Source organism: Fukomys damarensis, unplaced genomic scaffold (assembly GCF_012274545.1).
Source record: "Fukomys damarensis isolate Sample0158 unplaced genomic scaffold, DMR_v1.0_HiC HiC_scaffold_4, whole genome shotgun sequence".
NCBI lineage: Eukaryota > Metazoa > Chordata > Mammalia > Rodentia > Bathyergidae > Fukomys > Fukomys damarensis.
Window position 1 is genome coordinate 69,907,011 of NW_022900916.1, and position 21,541 is coordinate 69,928,551.

Consider the following 21,541-nt stretch of genomic DNA (forward strand, 5'->3'; position numbering starts at 1 on the left):
CGAGAGCTGGTAGACTCCACAGAGAGCACCACGGTGTAAGCTAGGAGGCGGCTCTCTCCTCGTGAGGGGCAGAGTTTGCCACACTTTTGAAAGAAGGAACAGAAAATACCCTTAGTTCTTCTAATTCTAAGGAACTCTAACCTCATCCGGCAGGAGGACCCCCTATGCTCCTCACTGAGACTTGGAGCATCTAAGCACAGCTGAATTCCTAACTTTCCCTCATCTCTCTTTCATCTGCAGAGGCGCTGATACCACTACAGGGCAAGGCAGGGATGAGCTTCAGGGCAGAAGGGCTCCCAGCTGATTTAGGAGGTGGTGTGAACATTAACTTGTTTGAAGAGGAGCACAAAAGTCTGCCTATGGTCAGTGTTTAACAAAAGCTACAAGGCCATCCCGAGACCAGGCTGGCCAGGAAGCTGGCTCAGGCGGGCCTTCCTGGCTAGGCCAGGTGAGAGAAGGTCTAGCAACACCCCCAGGGAGGTGGAGAGCTGGGTTACTGCGCTATTTTGGCTGATACCGCTAAGTGTTCTCCGGTGCCTCCCCCAGGCCTACATGGGTGAGCCTGGACGCACGCAGGGCCTGGGTGCCCACAGTGTGGGTGAGCCTTCCTTGGGGCAGGCTGAGACCATCCCGGCAAAAGAAATGAAGCTCCGACTGCATGGTCACAGAGTTGGATGTGCGGGACGTGTGGCGTTCACCTGTCTGTGAGCTTTACCTCCTGTAAATATCTACGCAGGAATGTGAGCCTCCGGTGCTCGCCCGCCCAAAGATCACCACGTAACAGAGGCTGACAGCCCAGCCAAGTGCAGGGCTCTCTGCTTCCCTTCCTGACCTGACCCTGTGCTCTGAACATGCGGAGGGAATTCCTGAACCTAACACAGGGTCACACCTGTCTGCTGAACAGGCTGGAGATCTACCCAATCTCCTCACCACGGTCTGTGAGTCCTGCTGCCTTCCTGGTCACATCAGACATCACATACCACTGGCCCTGGCCAGCCACCCCCCATTCTTGTTTGTTCACTGAACAAGCTCAAGGCTGTACCCCAGGACCTTTGCCCTGGGCATGTCCTACCTTCCTCTGGCTGGCTCCTCCTCCTGCCCTTTCGGAGCTGGTGTCAGTGTCATATCAGAGAGGCTCCCTGATCACCCGCCTGAAAGCAGCCTCCCAACCCTCGTCCCTGTAGCACTGCATCCCATTCTAACTGCCCGCAAAACATACACTGGGGGCAACAAGCCTTTCTGTAAGGGCAGATGGTCCCGGCTGCACCTTTTCAGCTCTGCACTGCATGCAAACCAGCCAAGACAAGAGTAAAGGAGTTGGTGCAGCTGTGTTCTAATAAAGTTCATTTAAAAAAATAAGGGTAGATGAGCCTTGGCTTCTAGGCCATTGTTTGACAACCCCTGACCTGCCTCACACCGTCCACCATCTTTCTGATTTATTCCCTGGCTTAGTCGTGTCACTTCTGATGCCTCCGGCCTCTTCTGCGCCTGAAATAGTGCCTGGCACACACAGGACACTGACTAAAGGTGTGCATGCACGAGTATTATTTGGTAGCTGCACTGTTCTTTAAAACACTGATGAATCTCTAGGTATACAGTTTCCTTTTTCCCAGTACCATTTTCCACTGGCAATTTAGCAAGCCAACTTTTGTTTTCTCATCAGAAGAAAGGAGCACATCTCTGTAGGTTGACAGGGAGGAGTGTAAACATTCCGGGAAGCCGGACGAGAGCTCAGAGAGGTGACAGGTCTTCCCTTGCATGGCAGGGAGTGGCGACTCTTAGTTATGCAAATGCAGTTTACTTGTGGTGAGGTTTTAATTCTGGGCAACTCCTAATGTTTTCCTACTTTCGAAAATATCCTGGCCCCTCTCCACTGTAATTGCCTAGGAGAAGCAAACTACCTTTAATATCAGCTTGTGGACTATCTGACTAGAATAAACAAAATGAGCCGACTCTCCAAGACTCTGAAAGCAGTACACTGACATCAGAGAAGAAGGGGACTTGCGGGCACCGTTACTAAAAGTGGACAGCAAAGGACACTGAACGGAACACCTCGCCGCCTATCACGAGAAAACCCTCCCTTTCCACGGCAGAAGTGCAGCCCTGGACGTGGTGGGGGGTGGACTGGGCTTTGGTCATTGGTCGGCGTCCACAGGACGAAGTGGAAGGGTGTCCTCCTAGTTACAAAGCGCTAATGTGCGCAGTAGGCTGCTCAGTGGGAAATGGGCAACAAGATCTGCAGAGCTCGACAATTCCTGCGGAGTAAATGCCGCCACCCAGGTTGACTCTGAGACCTCAGTATGATGTCACCAAACTGGGAAGTGAGGTAGATGGGCGGCCTCAGGGACAGGACCAGAGGTTCCGGCACCACTCCCTCAAATCACTCCACGACTTAGACCAGAGTGCGCTGTGCTCACCGCTGCCCTGGTCCGTGATCTCCCTTCTCTCACTGCCTTGGCTTTGCACTCCATCTCACTCTCAGGCCAGAGGAGGCTAACACACACTCCTGGACTGCACTGGCTGCGAGGTCCCTTGCCCTGTGGGTCAGCCCTGTCTAACTCTCAAAATGGTCTGTCCTTATCTTCTCCATTGGCGCAGGCAAGCAGATGGCTTTGGTTCTATTTGCAGAAGCTGAATCCCCAGTGCCTCCCTGGACAGTGTTCAAAAGTATATTCCTAGGGATTGTCAACCAAGAGAAGTAAAAACACAGCAGTACTGCTTCTGCAGATTGGTGCATGTGGCAACCAAGTGGAATGGTGCGGTCCCTGAAGGCTACCACCCCGCTGTCTGGGTGCTGACTTCTTAGGGGTGAGCCTGAGATCAGCCTGCAGTGGCTCTTAGAGAAGGGCCAGGGTGTCAGGAAATGTGCAGAGGCATTGTTTGGTTTTCACAGTGACGCAGGGGAAGGGGTGCTATGATATAAGATGCTTGGAGGCCAGGGACCTGCCAACCCCAAACACTACCCTGGTGAGAGACAGTGAGTACAGCAGGAGAAATGACACTGATGGGAAAATGACAATGGGTGCTCCTCGGTGTGAATTATCCTCTTCCCTCTCTGAAACCTAGCTGGCAATTACCTTACCTGTTTCCCACACGCACAGGTGAGTAAAACTGGGATGCTTTCTAAACATGTCGCTATCTCTCTCTCCCTGCCTCTAACTCTCAGGAAAAGGGGGATCAGAGCTGTCGGGACCCATCACTCGTCCAGCGGACACCTCCATGGCCGGTTACAGCATCCACAGCACAAGGGGCAAGGTGATGGCCTGAGGCGCGCCTTCCCCACCACACAACGCCGAGGAGTCTGAGCTCTGCATGCGCGCTGGAAACAGGAGGGTCTTTCCCAGCTCAGTTCTGTACTAGGGAAGAAATATTCCACTCTTTATTCTCCCTCTAAGACCAAGAAATAAATAGGAACAATCAAACTTCTCACGGATGTCAAAGGTAACACATCGTCCTCTGCCCTGGAGGCACTTTTCTGGCTGTAAGACAGGAAATCTGGGGGGCATCTAAACTATCTTTTAAAAAAACTAAATCATCTTTTTATTTCTATAAAGTTTGCTTTAAATTACTGCATGAGTGTTAGAAGAGATGTGGACAGGTACAGTAATATTTAAAGAAAAGATTAATAATTCACAATAGCAAAAATAAAAGATACCATATTATTTACTTTCTACGCATGTTTAACATAACGGAGATTATACAGTGCATGCCAGTCTCTAGCTCTGAAGCCCAGGGAAACTCTATGGATTAAACTCTTGTGACTAAATCTCTTCAAAAACATTTCTAAAGACCAAGAAAAATTCTCTTCTATACCTGTGCGACGTTCCTGTTCCTAATCTGAAGTTCCCAATTTGGAAGACGGCCATTTTAAAGAATACCAAATGAACATCTTTGCGCATGATACAGAGTTTCTAGTTGAAAGGGCACGGCACTGTTGAAGTCTTCTGACGGACACTTACGTGGGGGTGCACGGGGACACTCGGGACACTTATCCCGGTCCTGTCTCTGTAAAACTTAACGCAGTGACATCTGCTAAACTGGAGCCGAAGTGAGCCCGGGAGTTCTCCACACACAGGAGAGAAGGAGACCAAGGAAGTCAGCGTTCCCACCGCCCCTCCACTGTACGGGGCTGTTCAGTACGGAGAGGGCGGGAGGAAGGAGACCAGGTACAGCATGGTACGGAGGCCAAATTATTTTTCAAGTCCAACTAAGTAAGGACGAGAAAACCCGATAAGGAACTTATGCCTGAGTGTCAACTGATATACAAGCCACAGGATAAGGACAGATGCTCCTCCTATGTCTGTGTTTGAAGCCTTCTTTTGTTTATTCCCATGGTTTACAAGGGAAGAGACTGGGAATTTTATACATTAAGACGCGGAGAATTTCAGATGAGAAAAAGGATTTCCTCACCTTTCGGAGCCTTGCGAGGAGACCTGCCACGTGCTCGTGCTGTTCCGACTTAGCAAGATCCTCTGCTGTCTTTCCATCCTGTTGGAGAAAAATTATTAGTTTTTTTTCCTCTGCAAAAGACAGCAGTGTGTGCTCTACATACCACATCTGCTGGTCTGAGGCCTCAGCAGCAAGTCAGGCGGACAAAATGCACATACTGGAGTATTTCCCATCTGAAGGACCTAGCTTTATTTGGCCGCCCAGGAAGAGACACAGGAATAAAGCTCACAGTGGTACAGTGCAGAGATGCCTCGGCCTGTGAGCCTCTTTCAAAATGCATCCACTGGCTCATTTCCCTGATCCTAGGTCCCCTTTTCCAATCATGCAGACAACCAAGACTATCACACAAGCTCATGTCTTCTAATCCATACACAGCCAAACACAACCTTCCTAGGCTGCGGTAAATACCGATTCCAAAGGAGAAGTCTTCATCTAACAGATCCTGACCTGAAGATTTCTGGTGAACAAACAATGAAGACCTAAGGGTCTGAAACACTTGCTCTTTCACTGGAGAAGTTGCAGTTTTGTGCTGATTGAGTTTGCTTTACAAAACACACGTGCACAGTACAACAAGGGCTTACATTTCTTGCGACCCTCCTAACAAGCCCCGTCAGCCCCGGTTTCTCAGTGCCACATGCCCTCACGGTGCACCACCAATCCCTTCTGCTCCCGAGACAGCACGCTTTCCCGTCAGCCTTGCCCTGCTGCTGCGTACTAATTGTGGCGATGCTCAGGCCAGTGTCTGTCTCCTCTTCTCTAGGACTTTCTGGGGAACACACTGTCTCAGTGCTATTTTATTTCCTATTAGCTGTGCCTGGCACAGAGCACGCGCATAGCATAAGTACAGGGAGTGAGACTCCGTGAGACCAACTCCAGCAGCCAGGGAGAGTAGCAGTCAAGGCCAGGAAAGAGGCTCTCAGGTGCTGGGAAGGTAAAGAACAGGAGCTTCACCTGAGGGCCAAAGTCTGAGGAGGTGGAGACCAAGGAGAAGGCTGCTGTGGGAAGGATGGGGGACCTCAGGCTCGCGGGCACACCCTGCAGAGGCCCGAGGCTATGTATATGAGCAGCTCCAGCCCACAGGGCTAGAGTTCACAGGAGTCAGATACTGGGATCTTCAAAGCCGTCTTTGTTGCTTTTTGTATGTGTGACAAAGATATGTTTACCGCATAAAAAACACTTTTTCATGGAGTACCTGGGCTGTGTGTCAGAAATGAGTGGGCAGGGTGGGCAGCGGCACATCTGGCCTGGCAGGGCCACGCACCCTTGGGTTTTGCCTGTGTTTTCTGCATGGATTTGTAGTGGGTAAGGAGGGTTCCGAAGAAGAGGACCAGCCCCATGCCAAAAACTGGCATGAAGAGAAAGCACAGCTTGGGCCCAGCAGAACAGAGCCATTACCTACGCTGAGGGGCAGGGGGGAGGCAGACAGAGAGGAGCAGTCAGGGAGACACCATCCTATACCACAGGCCAACACACAGCTTCTCCGGAGAGCCACGTCAGATGTGCTTTGGGCTTTGTGGGCCACGTTGCCTCTGCTGCAATTACTCACCTCTGACACTGTAGCATGTTAGCCAGAAAATGAAACTTTACAAAAACAGGCAGCAGGCTGGATCTGGCCCCTCAGACCAAAGTTGGCTAAGTCCTTGACAGTCTGTGAAGACTGAGGCTCTGCTTCTAGCTGCAGGGCCCTGGGGTGGGCTATCACATTAGGGCACCACTGATCCGCCTTAGAAAATCACCTACAGGCAGAGCTCTAGTTGCTGAGGTCCAGGACTCTCCCATGAGAGAGACCCGATAGTCAACGCTCTGCAGAGCGGAGCCACCGACAATGTAAATGACAGCAACCAACCTTCTCAGGAAAATAAACTGAGAACCGAGAGGTTTCTTGTGCCGGGAGGTCTGTGATGGGTCGTGGGGAGTGAGCATTTTCCAGGTATGGAGGCAAAGGCAGGATTTCTGCACAGACCCCAAGGACCACGGCTCCCACCAAGTCCTAAGGGAGCCAGGGCCTGGGGCCGAGGGGCAGCCCTCGCTACACACATCTGATGGAAATCGCAGAGCGCTGCCGCATAACACAGCAAGCTAAAAGGCCAGTGACAACCAGCTGGCATTCCAGGCAGAGCAGGGCTTGGAGCAGAAGAGGACGAAACATTAGCTAGATATTACGCTGGGGTGTGTGGGCGAGCATTTATGTAACTGCCACGGAGGAGTAAAGCTTAACAGCAGCTTGTTGGCTTTAGAGCACAGTTGCCAAGCGATACCTTCCTGCGGGTACCCTTGAAGCACAGAAGGCTCCGATGACTCTCCCTCGCCAGTCCAGCACCGGTACTCACTGAGGTCAGCGCCTCCACGTTGGCACCCATAAGACAGAGGTACCGGACCACATCGAGGAGCCCATTGTTGGCTGCAAGGTGTAGAGGTGTTCGTCCATACTAGGAAGGAAAAAAAGATACCAAAGATTGTTCTTCTCACTGTTCTTTAAAAGATTTTTTTATTTTTTTAAAAATTTTGAGATCAGGTCTCACTCTGTAGCCCAAGCTGACCTTGAATTTGTGATCCTCCTGCCTCAGCCTCCTGAGCAGCTAGGATTACAGGTGAGGGCTATCATACCTAGTTCATGGCTGTTGCTTAAAAAAACCCTTTGGTTCACATCTCATGGCTGTGGAGGACATTCAGGGAGCATGTTCCAAGAGAGGCATTATGCAAGGAACCTGGGGTCCACTAGGAAGAAAGAGGAGGCAGCCAGGCAGAAGATTTTCAAGGACTGTGCAGTTACAAGAGTGACTTCAAAATGCGAGTTCAAAGATGCAAAAGCTGAGAGCTGTCACAGGTAAGTCAAGTCTCTGGCTGTGCTGGCAGAGAGGAGGCATGAATCGGGGGAGTGAGGGCTCCGAGTTTCCAGCAAGGTTTGCACCAAGTCCATACTGGGATGCAGCCATGGGAGAGGAGGAGGAGGAAGACGCCCGCACCAGGGCGAGCTCCAGGACACACCCACTGTGCTCTTAACGCCTCTGGGCCCTGAACTGTGTGCCTTGGCAGCTCCAGACACTGCAGCGCATTCACAGGGGTCCTGGGGATGTGTTAGGGTTTTGATGGAGCCACGCGGCTAGCACAGGAGGTGAGCTGTTAACTCAAGGCAGCTCAGAGTCTTGGCGGGCGGAGAACCGCTCCACGTGCCCTTCCCTGACATTGTACCGTGGCGCGTGTGCTTGCCAGCGTTTGCTGGTTGTCTGGATAGCAAGTATTCTGAAAACATCAAGTAGAACAGGGGAAGAGGCTGGGGTGTCCAGTCTGAGCAAGGTTTGGGGAGTGTGTGGGTGCTGCACAGGCACACACAGTGCTTAGGAAGTACTTATGGTTATGTAATAAAGAAAGAAAGATGTTCATTTTCTTTCCGTTTATGTATTTTACTTTTTTTCAAGGGGGGCTCAGTTGTTTGCACTGAACTAATAAACAGAACTGTGAGGTACTTATTTTGCTCAGGGAAACCATGAATAAGAATTACTGATATGCTAAGGGTTCTGCGGACTGATAAAAGGAAATCTCTGCTTTATGCTGTCTACTGTGCACTTTCTGGTTTTTGTTGTGAAGTTAACACAAAATCTCCAAATACTATAGAAGGATATTGGTACCCTTGTACAGTAGAAAACAAAAAGTCCTCATCCGCTCCTCCACCTCTACCTGCTCGCTCCCGTGCCCATAGCTGAACTTACTTAACATTCCGGGGCATTTCCCTCCAAGACGTTACCGACGAGTCCTTTGTAAGCGACAACTTGAACAGGCAAGATTTGACATTTTGCACTCTACACTCACCCTCCCTCATGCGCTCATTCGACAGTAGATTGTGAATGCTTTTCCGTATCTGTCACCGCATCCACTATGGGCTTCCGAAGAGCCACTGACACCCCGTACATGGCCATGTCAGGATCTATCTAGCCAGCCTGCCTGGTTAAGAGCATTCTGATTCCTTGGTGTAAATAGTGCTGCAATGCACCTACAGTTCATGCCTTGTGTGCTACCCTCTCTACGGTGATTCGGACGGGAGATGCTACACTTTCAAATGTCCTAGAGTAAAGAAGGGGGAAAAATGTTTTGAAGATCTGGATGAAATGTTTGGGAGCTAAAACTACAGATTACATTATACTCAGGTTTACAGAAGGGAAGAGAAACAATGAACAGCATGAAGGGCGCCTGCTTTGGATCGAATGAAACTCAAACTCCTTAAGATGATGGTCCAGGCATTTTGCCACCTGGACCCCATGTGTCCCCAGCTTCCTCATCTGTCTTCCCCCAGTCATCTCCTCCCTAAGGACATTATGTCCCCTATGTGTCACGTGTGGTCCCCAACAGATACCCACACTTTCCTCTGTGCAAAAGTGGCTTTCCGACCTCATCATTTGTCAAAGCTCAGTCTCGTCATCATCTCTGAGAGCTTTCACCGATTCTTACAAAGCGCTGCTTCTGTGTTCTGCGCTGCACCCGAGCCCATCACCGCAGTGAGGACAATGACAGGCTGCTGCTCTGAGTGTGCCTACCCTTGTCTAAAAGCAGGCTGAGGGCGGTTATCCCCTCTGACACCCACAAGCAGCTCGCACCACGTGTACTGTCCAGGAAAAGCGTTACGAAGAGCGTGAGGGGTGCAGAGTTCCCTCTCACACTCCCGGACGTGAGTGGGTGGGAGATGTGCCCGCCATCTTTACTTATTCAGCCAAGCAGAAAGAAGCAAGCGAGCAGAGGCCACACACTGTGTCCTCTCCTTCCTTCTTCTGCGCTCTCTAACATGGCTGGGTTAGCAGCCGTCTTCCTGGACTTCAAACCAAGGCAGAGAAGCATGAGGGAGTTTGAGGGCAACAAAGACGGTGATAAGGCCTGGTCACACACTGTGATGGCCACAGGATCTGAACGCGCGCTATCCCTCTAGAGCATCTCAACTAGTAGAAGAAGGCAAGACAGCACCAGGGGAGAGAGCAGCAGTGGGCTCAAAGCCTGCGGCTTCCCCACACCACATCCCAATGCTTACTAAGCAAGTCTGAAGGCTGGATGTGCCCTGCAGGAAAATTAATGCCTCCCCCTACTTAAGCTTCTCTAGAGTCTCCATCACTTGTCTTTAGAAAATTAAAAAAAAAAAGAAAAGGGAAGAAACAGCACACCCTTGTGCCTAGCACTGTGTCACGATTCAATCACGCACTCTAGATTCAGCCAGCTCTGAAAAAGCTCCATCTAAAACTGAACGAGACTCTGGGGGGGCCATCCCGACATAAACCATAACATTCAACCTCCGGCCCCGCAAAGACTCATGCACGTCCCTCTAGGCAAAAGGCACGTAGTCCATCTCTAAGAGTTGCCAAGGTTTTAACACTTTCAGCACTGCTGAAAAGTCGTAAGTCTAAAGTCTCTTCCGAGATTTAAGGCAAACTCTTAGCTGCAAGCCCCTGCATAAATGAAAAGAAAGTGAAACATTTCTAACATTTAATAGCACGAGACAGCATTTCCATTTGAAAAGTCACAACAGGGAAATACAAAGGAATGGGACCAAAGCAAGTCTAAAATCTAGCAGGGAAAGCATCACATTCCACCGTTTTTAGCATCTCCAGTAATCTGTGGTACACTGTGAACTCTAAAGGGTTTGGGTGGCTCTGCCCCTATGGCACTTCTGGTGGTTGTAGTTTCCATGGTTCCCCTCTGGGGCTGGCTCTGCTCTCTCCTTGTAGTTTTCTTTAGATGATTCATGTTCTTAGTTTTTGTAAACTTCTGGGGTCTTCACTGCACCTCTGGTTTCACACATAGCTTTACACATTACCCTCTCAGGGCACCCTGCCTGGCCTCTTGGCCTTTTTGTGAAATCTGGGTGGAAGCCCTCCCGACTCCACAACTCTTGCATTTTTGCGTGCACCTAAAACCAACACCATGAGGGTGATGCCAAAGTCTGCTGCCAGCTGGAATAGTGGCCACGCTTTTTTTTCTTTCTTGGCTGTACAGGTTGAGTGCCTTTGAACTACATCTTGAGGAACAACTTCTCTAGGCTGCTGCCATTTTGAAACATAGCACTCTGGGGCGTTTTAAAAGCAGTCTTTTACGGTGGACCCTTGATGTATAAATTCAATTTGTTCAAGAGGGCTGGTTGTAACTCAGGTTGGTCAAGCGAAGGCTCAGGCTCCTCTGCACAGCCTTCAAAGTCTCTCTCCTGTACACAAGCAGATCTCAGTGTCCTCAGAGAGACACTGACCAGGATTTCTCAATGAACCCCACCCAGGAGAGGATGCAGTCATGCTCCTTCCAGAACTCTTTCAGGGCTAAATCGGTATGAGACCATCTGGAAGCACAAACGGCTGGCATTCGGGCCACAACTCAAAGTTATGTTCATAAGTTAAAACTAAAATTCTGGAGATAACCTAAGTTGTTCATCTGTGAGGCCAGTCGGAACTTGAGGGTACACACACCTCTGTAACTCTGAGGCTGTAAAGGGTGGATAGAGTCTTGTTACATCTTGTGATGCCCTCAGGCCATTTTTTACTGCCCCCTTCAGCAATTAAGATCTCTTTTGCTCTATTTCTGCAATCTACAGCTTTACTAGACCTTCCTTTCTGGCCAAAGTCAAAGTATTTTAAATCATTCTGGTGGGCAATTTGCTCTTGATTCTTAACATAAATCTGGCTAAAAGCCCCAACAGCAGCCAGGCCACTGTCTCAACATTAGACTGCTTTGAAATTTCTTCTATCAGATTAACTGGTCCACCGCCCTTAGTCTTAGTCTCAGGTGAAATCTCTGGACACTAGGAAAATGCAGGCAAATCTTCTGCCAAGGTTTTAACACACATTGTCTGGAGTCTGACAGCCAGTGCTCTCATTCCTAGCAGAATGAGCCTGGTCTTTACTGGCAGGATTTTTACCAACCCTCTGGTCTTCGGAGCTCTGACCAGAATCTCCCATCAAATACAGCCTAAGGTCTTCCAGCTCTACTTTTTCGGCTGGGATCTCTGAACCTTTCTAAACTTTTCCCCTTCTCCAATCCAGTTCCAAAGGCTTCTGAATCACATGGTCAGGTACAGTCACAGAAAAGGACTCCCCTGTCAGTACCAAAATCTGTCTTGGTTACTCTTCTTGTTGCTGGAACAAAATATCCGACACCTAGTGTTAAAGGAGGAAAGGTTTATTTGGCTCAGTTTGTAGAGGTTTCAGTCCATAACTGGCTGGCTCCAAGGCAGGGTGGCACGGCAGAGGGGGCAACAGCTGATGGTGGCACAAGACAGCAAACGCAACAAGGGAATATAACAATCGAGTATTTTCATTTTTTTAATCATTCGCCAGATGATTCCCTCTCGGCTTACCAAATAATTTAGCATGAGAAAAAGTGTTAGGAGCTTTTGGATGTAAGATTCTCAATGGAGAAAGACAAGAAGTCCATAAGGCTGTGAAACCTCGGACAAATCATGCCATCAGGTTTTTCCTGAAGACGCAGTGCTCCACACCGTGTCCTCACTGTACCATGCTATCTGATTCCTGTACAGGAGCATGCATTCATCCTCATATTCTGTCTGTCTGTCTGTCTGTCTGTCTCTGAGTGCTCATCAGTGGGACCAGGCTAGTCAGAAAGAAAGCACTTGTTAATATAAAACATTTTTGTTATGCTAAGAAATTATTCAAAAGTCACATGTAAACTGGGACTATCCTATAAAAAGTCCATATGAGTGATATTCACTTTGAACAATAAAGAAATACAAATAGAAATTTGGCCGAAACCCAGAAACAAGTGGATAGAAAGACACAAGTGGGTTCTGCAGGGGTCACATTTACCTTGTTTGAGATGTCCAAGGTACAGTTTGCCTCGCAGAGGGCCACCACAATGGGCACATTACCATCTTTGCAGGCCACATGAAGGGGTGTGTTGCCATGCCTGTCTTGGAAGTCGACCAGACACCCTTGGCTGATGAGAGTCTTGATGACCTCCATCTGACAACGTCGTACGGCAAGATGAAGGGCGATGTGCTCATCCTAGAAGTAAACCACAGCCGTGGTGCAGTGTACTTAGTCAAGTGGTCCCGGTCTCCCCACTTTTCCTACTGCCACTGGCTAAGGCTTGGTTAGCAGAAGGACCCTTAGAACCAATCCTACAGCAGAAGTCAGGCAGTTACTGATTCTGTTCTAGAAGGCTGGGGGAGGCTTCATGTATTTCATTCTAATAATTATAGCCTAAGCAGAATATCAGCTCGATTAATTTAGGGTCAGGCAGTGCAAACAAACGGAAAGAACCCATACTTCTGTGTGTCTGAATTACATCGCTGGTACTTTAGTGGCCAGTTTAACTGAGTATTTAAAACAAACTTTGAAAAATATTTCCCCAGCAATGCTTATTAACTTCTCAAGAAGGCTTTGACTTTATTTTACACCAGGAGAAACTGTGAAAACAGTAAGAAACAATTTGCTTGAAAGCTGTCGTATACATGAGGGAAGACATAGCTTCCTTCATGTCTGAGTCCCACAGAAACAAGCCCGTGAGTTCATTCTACTCCATACAGAGTCCCCGAAGAACGGGTGTGTTGATTTCAGGCACTGGTGAGAGTTCTGAAGCACTTCTGTAATGCCTCTGCACTGGTTTTCCCATCTCAACACGCTCATCACTTGGGGCTGGGTATTTCTGTGGTGGGGCTCCTCTGTTGGCTGTAATCTACTGGATGCCAGTAGTAAGTGCACCCCTCGTGTGGCAACCGAGATATGTCTCCAGACGTCACTATAGCCAACACTGTCCCCCTTGAAGAACTACTGCTCCCCACAAGACAGCACTTTACACATGGAAGCTCGTATATTAAATACAGCACCCCGCATCTAACTATATGTGGCAACACCAGCTCTAAAGTATGAACTCACAATAAAAGCAGATTATGCTGAGTTTGCTTAAAAAAGAAACCTCTGGTCTGGAACTGAAACTGCCAGACAAATAAGTGTGGCTCACTGTCTTTTCACAAAACAGCAAGGGGTGGAAGTAAATAAACACCCATTTCTTTTTGAACTGAAAAATTAATAGTGTGCTGCCAGTCTCAGTCCCCAAAGAGATTTGTCTGGGATCCAGTGATCATCGCTGCCCTTGCCCCAAAGCTGAAAAGGCTAAAATTAGAAGAGGCCGAGGTGGCTGGACTGAGTCATAAATTTGGTTGCATGCCACAGACGCCTATTAGTTATTATACCGAATCTGGAGAGGCTCACAGACCCTGTGGAGTTAACAAGAAGATAACTGTAAACTGCTGCGCTGAGAGCTCGCTGCCTGCGGAAACAGTGAGGAGAGTCGCAGGCCCGGCAGTGACCCCCACCCAGCAATGGAGCACCTTGTCGGAGGCGTTCAGGTCGGCTCCATGCTCAGCCAGGCACCCCACGATGTCATGGTAGCCCCTGGCGGAGGCTGTCAGGAGTGGCGTCTCTCCCTCTCGGTTCTGGATGTTCACGCTGCAGCCGGCTTCACACAGGGCTTTGGCCACGGAGTGATAGCCATGCCAGGCGGCACAATGCAGGGGGGTTTCTTCTTCCTGGCCCAGAGAGAGGCACACCAAGGAGGTGACACAGTGACGTGAGAGGAGGGCAGGCACTCTGAGAATTCAGGAGCAAATTCAGCTCAAGGAGGCAGGGTACGAGCTCAGCTATCAGGGCAACACATTGATCTGAAATGACCCTGGTGTGAGACATGACCAGTAAGAGGCAGATCCAGTGTCTCTCCTTTCTTACTTTTCTTTCCTGAAAACTTGTATTTTGGGAGAATTTGACTTGCTCAGCATTTACTAACAAGCAACTCTGGGGAGCCTACTGGAGACACAGAAACCCAGAGCCTTTGTGTGGGTGGATTTGTAACATCTTGCTGATGAAACCACCTTCCTCTACTGCATCTAAAACTCTTAGCAGGAGAAGAGCACTTCTTAGAGCAAGAATTCTCCTAAATATTCTTGCTGAAAAAATCTCCTCACATACATAATGCAAAAATGAGTCAATATAGCACGACTGCTTTGGCAGGAAGCAATCAAAATAACTGCTTTAAGAAATGAGAGAAAGGGCTGGCCTGCAGGTTTCTAAGGATTGTGAGGTCCGTGTCTTCACTCTCAACCTGAGTAGACATCTGTTTGTCTGTGAGTGAAGGGTCGTGGTGGTGACAAAGGCGTCCTTTGGCAGGAAGCAATCAAAATAACTGCTTTAAGAAATGAGAGAAAGGGCTGGCCTGCAGGTTTCTAAATATTGTGAGGTCCGTGTCTTCACTCTCAACCTGAGTAGACATCTGTTTGTCTGTGAGTGAAGGGTCGTGGTGGTGACAAAGGCGTCCTCTGAAACCAGAGTGTTGGTCTGAGACCAGCTCCAAGCCCTCGGGGGGGGGGGGCGGCTGAGCAAGTCCCAGAACTTTTCTCCCCTTAGTGTCCTCATCTGTCAAACGAGGACGACAGTGACCGTGGCCCACGGCTCGGGCTCACTGAAGATTGGAGGAGGCACACAGCCTGGCACCAGCACACACCACAGTGCTCTGACTGCACGCGTGTCCTCAGCAAGGGCCAACAGGACATCTGAGCTGGACAGAATGCCAGTCTCCAGTGGTCATTTGGCTGCCTGTGCGTGACACGGGGAGCGCGTCAGCCACCGGGACCCACCTTGTCCTGGAAGTCAGGATTGGATCCGAAGCTGCACAGAAGCTGCACCACGTCAGCGTGGCCATAGCGGGCTGCAACGTGCAGGGCCGTCTCTCCAGACTGCAACGACACAGGCCGAGCCCACTCAGAGAGCAGGCTGTGGAGCCCAGAAGGCAAGTCCCGCTCCCACGTAATCCTGGCCCATGTCCACCTCTTGGTGGCACCCACGCCTGTACACCAAGAGGCTGGACGCAGGTCAGGGCCAGCAGGCGTGGCGCTAACCCACGCACGCTCCGGCTGCCTACGATTGCCTCAGTTCACAGGCGCAGTGCGACCACTCTGCCTTTTCCCTGAGGGTGTGCTGAGCCTTCATGGCATACAGATGCTTCTAGTTGTCTGCTTTGTTTAAGAAATACAAAGGCCCCTTTCAATATTAGGTTCATCACACAGCAGTTATTTAAATGTACAGCGTTTTTTTATTAACGAATGTCTCATTCCACTGCCTGTCTATACTTAGGCATTTATTTCTTATTCTTAAGAGATGCTGAATCATCACTATCTGCCACGTAACAGCTTTCTGTGAATTAAGAACAAGTGAAAGCCTTTAAGATACTTAACTTACAGTCTTCCCCCTAAAGTCAGAATAATCTAAAGCAAAAAGAGAACACATTTTCGCTTTGTCAACTGTCAAAAAACTGCCATGCATGTGCTGTGGTTTTGATCTTAAACGTCCCTAAATGTGTATGAGCTACAGGCTCAGGGCCAGTCCATGGCACCACTGTGATGTGCTGGAACCTAAGTGGTGGTGTGGCCTGGGTGTGTGCCCTTCAGGAGGATCCTGGGCCCCGGTCATCCCCTATCTGTCTCTTGGCTTTCCGGACACCATGAGGAAAGCTCTGTGCGCATTGCTCACTGCCCACCCCGATGCTGGGCTTCACCACAGGCCTCCGAGCAACACAGTCAACTGGCCATGGACTGAAGCTATAAGCCAAACTAAACCTTTCCTCCTGTTAAGTTGATTTCTCAGGTATTTTCATAGTGACCAAAAGCTATCTAACAGTCTGTCTGTCTATCTGTCTGTCTCCTCCCTCTCTTTCAACAAGGTTTTGCTTTGTTTCTCAGGTTGGGTTTGAACTCATGATCCTCTGCCTCAGGCGCTACAGAAGCTGACATTACAGATGTGTGCCACCACACTGGCTAACACGGTCTCTTTGATGTCAATGGCATCCCTTCAGGGATGGTATACTGTACAACCCATGCAACTGTGTGTGTGGCAGCCTTAAGTTAACATTACACATCAGTTCACAAGCATGGGAAATAGAGAAATGTACAGTACAATAAGTAATTAATGAGAAAGTAGAAACCCTAGGATCGATCAGGTTCTAGCCCTGCCAATTAACCCACAGGATTACTGAATGAACTCAATAAAACACCTGTATATTAAAGTAAGCTACACTGATAAATCAAAAACTTTACTAGCATCTTGGTCCCACACAAGCCTTACTTTCTGTGCATTCTCTCACTAATCTCCTAGTGCCGAGGGCTGTCGGTCAGCACCATCAGCCATTTCAAACAGGACTGGAATGACTGGCATCTGCTTGGCCGCGTAAGGTGAACTAGAAAGTCAGGACCCAGGTCTCTTTCTAGGTGCTTTCCTGATGGAACCTGGGGATCCATGTTATGAGAAACAATTCAGCCCTTGCATATTATGACAACTGTCTGGCACATTTCAGCTTAAAGTGGATTTCAATATTAGACCAAGCTGCAGGCAAAGGGAATTTCAGCTTTAAACTTTTTATAGTACGATCTTGGTCCTGAACCCTCGCTCTGGGGTCCTGGTGCATCTACCCCACCTCTCCCAAGAGGAATATGCCCTTACCTTGTCTTTAACATCCAAAGGGCACTGGTTCTCATGGAGAAATTTCAAAGTATCTACGTGGCCGTGCCGAGAGGCCCAGTATACAGCATTGGATCCACCCTATATGAAGACCAAAGTGGAGTCACAATAGCAGAGCACTGACAGATCTGAAGGCACACTTCCTTCAGAAGCATTCACTTCCCCTTCCTAGGAAACGGCAAATTCCAAAGAAGCCACTTCCAAAAGGAATAAGACTCACTCAATGCTATCTATAGTTTTAGCAACTGCACCATAGTTATGTAAATCATTAGCATTAGGGGACACTGTGTAGAAGAGAATTCTCTGTACTATCTTTGTAACTTTTCTGTAAATCTGCAAATATTTCAAAGCAAAAGATGTTTGTTTTTTCTCTGTTTAAACCTCACTTCAAGCTCTACTTTGAATTTTTTATCCGGTCGCCCTCAGTACCTACAGATGGTGCTTCGACCCTCTGCAGACACCAATATCCATGGACACTGAAGCCCCTTCTATAAAATGATGCAGAATTTGCACAATATTCTGTCCATACCCTCTCGTATACTTTAAGCCATCTCTAAATTAATCATAATACCCAATGGAATGGAGATGCCATGTAAATAGTTGTTATAGTATATTGTTTAGAGAATGATGAGATGAACAGCTTTCTGGAAGCTTTTCCCATGTATTTTTGATCCACAGTTGGTTGAATCCCATGGATGTGCAGGGCTGACTGTCCTGATAGCTCTGCTGGCATCTATAGGGGCTGAGGACAGATCCACTGCACGGATTGTCAGATGTGACTCAGTATCCTCTACACTCCTTCTGTGGGATACACCTCAAAGGGAATCATTCTTACTTGGTTGCCCCGATAAACGTATGGGCAAATTCTTTTTAAAATAACTTAATTAGATCATAAAAACGTTTACAAATATGACTTCTGACACTACTAAAGAGCAAAATCTGAGGTTGGTGCAAAGAAATGTTTCCTTTTCCTAATGTGTATGAAACAGATCGCCCAAGCTGTTTGAGCAATTCATCCTCCTTTACAGGAAACTGGGAGGTGAATTAGGACACACATACATTTTTTTCTTTCTAGTATCCCTACAATCAGGACACGTTTGGAGATACTTAAAAATGAATTTATTTTCTGACAAAACAGAATTATGACCTTATCCTGGACATCAATTCGTGAGCCTCTTTTCAGGAGCAGCTGCAGTATTTGAATATTCCCACAGCCAGCAGCAATGAGTAGTGGGGGTGTCCCATGCTAGGAGAGACGAAGAAAATAACATGACTATTCAAGTTTGACAGAAAGAAAAAGCCCAAGCTGTCACAGTCGCTTCCCCTCCATACCCACCCCAGGTCTCAAGCCCAGTGTGTGGGTAGGCGGTGGAAACACAACAGAAGAACTAGCCGACCTTCCTCTTTGGATTCATAACCCAGTGTGGCACTGTCACCTACAGGATGAGCAGAGCTGGTGTTTCAGGGGTGGAGGTGCCACGGGGATGAAGGAAGGCCCTCAATGCAGAAAGACCTTACGCGCGACGAACAGCGCTAACAGAAATGACTTTCCTCTCGTTGGGGAGTTTGCAATTGGAGGAGAGCACGGAGAAGCAGATGGATTGTTCTGAACTTGGACTTGGAGGTGCAGGGTCACCAACACATCCCTGGCAGAATAGAAACATACCTTGTTGGGTTGGTTAACATCATAGTTGGACAATGAACCCAGAAGGTGCTGCAAGCCTGGGACGTTGTCATCATTGATGGCGTGGATGATGGCTTTCATCACAAAGGAGTCCTCCTCATCCTGGAGAGAAACATTGAGGGCAGAGAGAAAGAGCAGCTTGGTAGCCCTCTTCCTCTTACTAACATAAGCAAAGCCGCTGCTTACTTGTAAAAGGGAGGGTGCAGAGGGAAGTGAGCCAGTCAGTGCCCTAATCCGCTGGTCATGAAGGGAATTGGAAGGGGACCTTTTGTCCTTTCCCGCTGCCAACTAATACAGTACACACTTTACCTGAGCCAGCGCCACCTGCACTGTAACCCACAGAGCAAAGGGCTTTCAAGGTTCAGCTTGTGAACAATGATGATGACAAGAAACCCTCTGTGTTTATCAGAGAAATCTGTCAAAATATAGTTCCAGAAACCACTGTGGGGAATTTCAGGTGAAATACAAACTCTCTTTCTGGATAAAGGAAAACTACAGGACCCAGGAAATGGTATCTTTCAATAAGACAGTCTCCACTAATTATAGAATTAACACCTTTTGATCACTTGAATATCATCATATCTAAAATAAAATGGCAAAATTCTGATGCCTGATCACAGTAGGGAAAAACATAAAGCTAGAAGTTGGAATAAGGAAACTGGATGAATTTCTAATCACAAAAGAGAGATTACCACAGAGTACTGAACAGCAAGTTTGTTAATTCTTTGCCACTTTGTAATTTGGCGGGGGTAGTGGGGATTGAACTCAAGAACATGCATTTGTGAGGCAGGTGTAATTTTTTATAAGCTACTTCCACACTGTGGTCCACAAAACCAAGGAATGACCTAGAAAATCCCTAAGCAAAGTTTCTGGACTTATAAATATAGACATGTGGCTAATGGAAATTTCCAATGTGGAGGAGCGCATGCAGAGACCAAGCCGCTGCTTGTGAGGCAACAAGGAGAAAGCACTTCTTGGAACCTTTTCTCCACTATAGAGCCGAATCCAAACAAACTCTACAAGGCTTAGATGATATCTGTATAGATCCCATGTTTAAAACGGACTCTCGTTTTGCTTTTCTATCACAATTCAAATAGATGACTAGAAGTCACTTGCATTGGGGTGAAAGTCAAGAGAAATGGGGTACGTGGAAGGGATAAAACAGTCTGGGAGCAAATCCTCAAGATTAGTGGGACAAGGAGGTCAGCAGTGATGCTGGCCTCTGGGAGGGGTTTCTTTACCTAGATCTCCTATGCAAAGCTTTTCACTGTGCACATGTATTCATCCCTAACCGATTACTCAGGAAGGTTATAATTTACAATCCTTAGTCACACTCATTACCTTACTTAAGATTCTTAAAATAGTTTTCATCTTTCTCCTGGTTCCATTGCTTCACTAGAAGAATTCCCAAGGATGGCTCCTTCCTCCTCTTCCTAACTTGTTTCTCTCCCACTTGTTTTTCCTTTTAACACCTCCTATGTTTTTCTATTGCACTAAGCTAGACTTGGAGCCTCAGTGAAGCTACAGCTTCGGGGAAAACAGAGCTGACGTCTGCTGGCGTGTGACCCACGTCTGCGCAGTCCCCGATTCCACCTGACTATTCAGTTACTGGGCAAGGCATTTCGCATCCCCCTAGCATGCCTACCCTTCCTGGAGTCCCTTTTACCTCCAGCATTAACTGTCAGGGGAGTCCTGTTGAGTGCACAAGGGTCTATTCATATCCGAAGAGCTATGTGTTGTCAGGTTTCAGTTTGGATTGGAGGGAACATGTGGTGTGGTTCTCAAGGCTCTTGGGCAACGTGATGTCAATAAACCAAGTGACTGTGGCTTTCTGACCCATCACAAGACACAACAGCCAGCAGAGCAGCATTTTCCCTATGTTCTGGGCAGGGGGAAGAGGGTGAGGCCCATCTGCATCTTCGGTACCACTGAGATTCTCTCATGTCACTAGCAACTGAGGGCTCTCATTTAGTGCATACAAAGTAGCACAAGCTCTTTTCTTATCCACTGACTAAGTTCTCCTTTACCTGTGTGTGTATGCAAGTGTGTATGTATATGTGGTACACAGTTGAGGAAAAGTGTGAGTAGTGTGAGAGGTAGAAAATAATGCCAACTAAATAAAAAGGGAGGAAAGAAGCCATGGGGGACATCGAATTAGCTACCCCAATGACTTCAGGTTTTCTACGTAGTTGAAGAACCAGAACAAATTAAACGTTCTAGACCCGTGGCAGTAAGAAAGAGCATCACCAAGGCAAACAGGTTTGCTTACCAGAGTATCATCACTCCTGGCAACACTCATGTTACTTCTGGACAAGAATGACCTGGACAATCTTTGGCACAGTGATATCAAGCGAACAGATTGCTTTAAAAACAACAAAACAACAAAAAAGTTAAGAGGAAGAGAAGAACAAGAGCTTATGTAACACCACCCAAATTACTGCAAATGGCAGTGTTTTAGATAATATTCATTGCTGAGTGCACGCTTTCTCTGGGGGTGAGTGATCATAGGTTTGCTTGTAGAATAATTCTAAAGGTACGGTAAGTCCAGACAACGTAACAGATATAGTTCTGCATTTTATTATTAAAAAAGTTAAGAGGAAGAGAAGAACAAGAGCTTATGTAACACCACCCAAATTACTGCAAATGGCAGTGTTTTAGATAATATTCATTGCTGAGTGCACGCTTTCTCTGGGGGTGAGTGATCATAGGTTTGCTTGTAGAATAATTCTAAAGGTACGGTAAGTCCAGACAACGTAACAGATATAGTTCTGCATTTTATTATTAAGCCGTAAACCAAACACTCTCAATTCCTTTGTATGCCATACTTTGTTCTCTGTTCTCTGAGGAGTGTCATCACACCTTAGCAAAGCCCTTGAGGGTCTCGCAAGCAGTGCAGTGGACAGAGAGCAGCTCAGGA

At 47.9% G+C, this 21,541-nt stretch overlaps 1 protein-coding gene across 2 annotated transcripts in view; it reads right to left on the reverse strand.

Moving 5' to 3' along the window:
- Positions 1–21,541, reverse strand: part of Dapk1 (death associated protein kinase 1) — a 187,770-nt gene that overhangs the window by 39,590 nt on the left and 126,639 nt on the right. For both annotated transcript variants that reach the window (XM_010605507.3, XM_010605508.3), the window contains 9 exons: positions 20,894–20,986; positions 18,607–18,726; positions 18,088–18,186; positions 16,923–17,021; positions 15,065–15,163; positions 13,766–13,963; positions 12,240–12,437; positions 6,780–6,878; positions 4,411–4,488 (listed from right to left, as the gene is read on the reverse strand). In XM_010605507.3, coding sequence (XP_010603809.1) covers positions 4,411–4,488; positions 6,780–6,878; positions 12,240–12,437; positions 13,766–13,963; positions 15,065–15,163; positions 16,923–17,021; positions 18,088–18,186; positions 18,607–18,726; positions 20,894–20,986 — 1,083 coding nt within the window. The remainder of the gene's footprint in view (positions 1–4,410; positions 4,489–6,779; positions 6,879–12,239; positions 12,438–13,765; positions 13,964–15,064; positions 15,164–16,922; positions 17,022–18,087; positions 18,187–18,606; positions 18,727–20,893; positions 20,987–21,541) is intronic.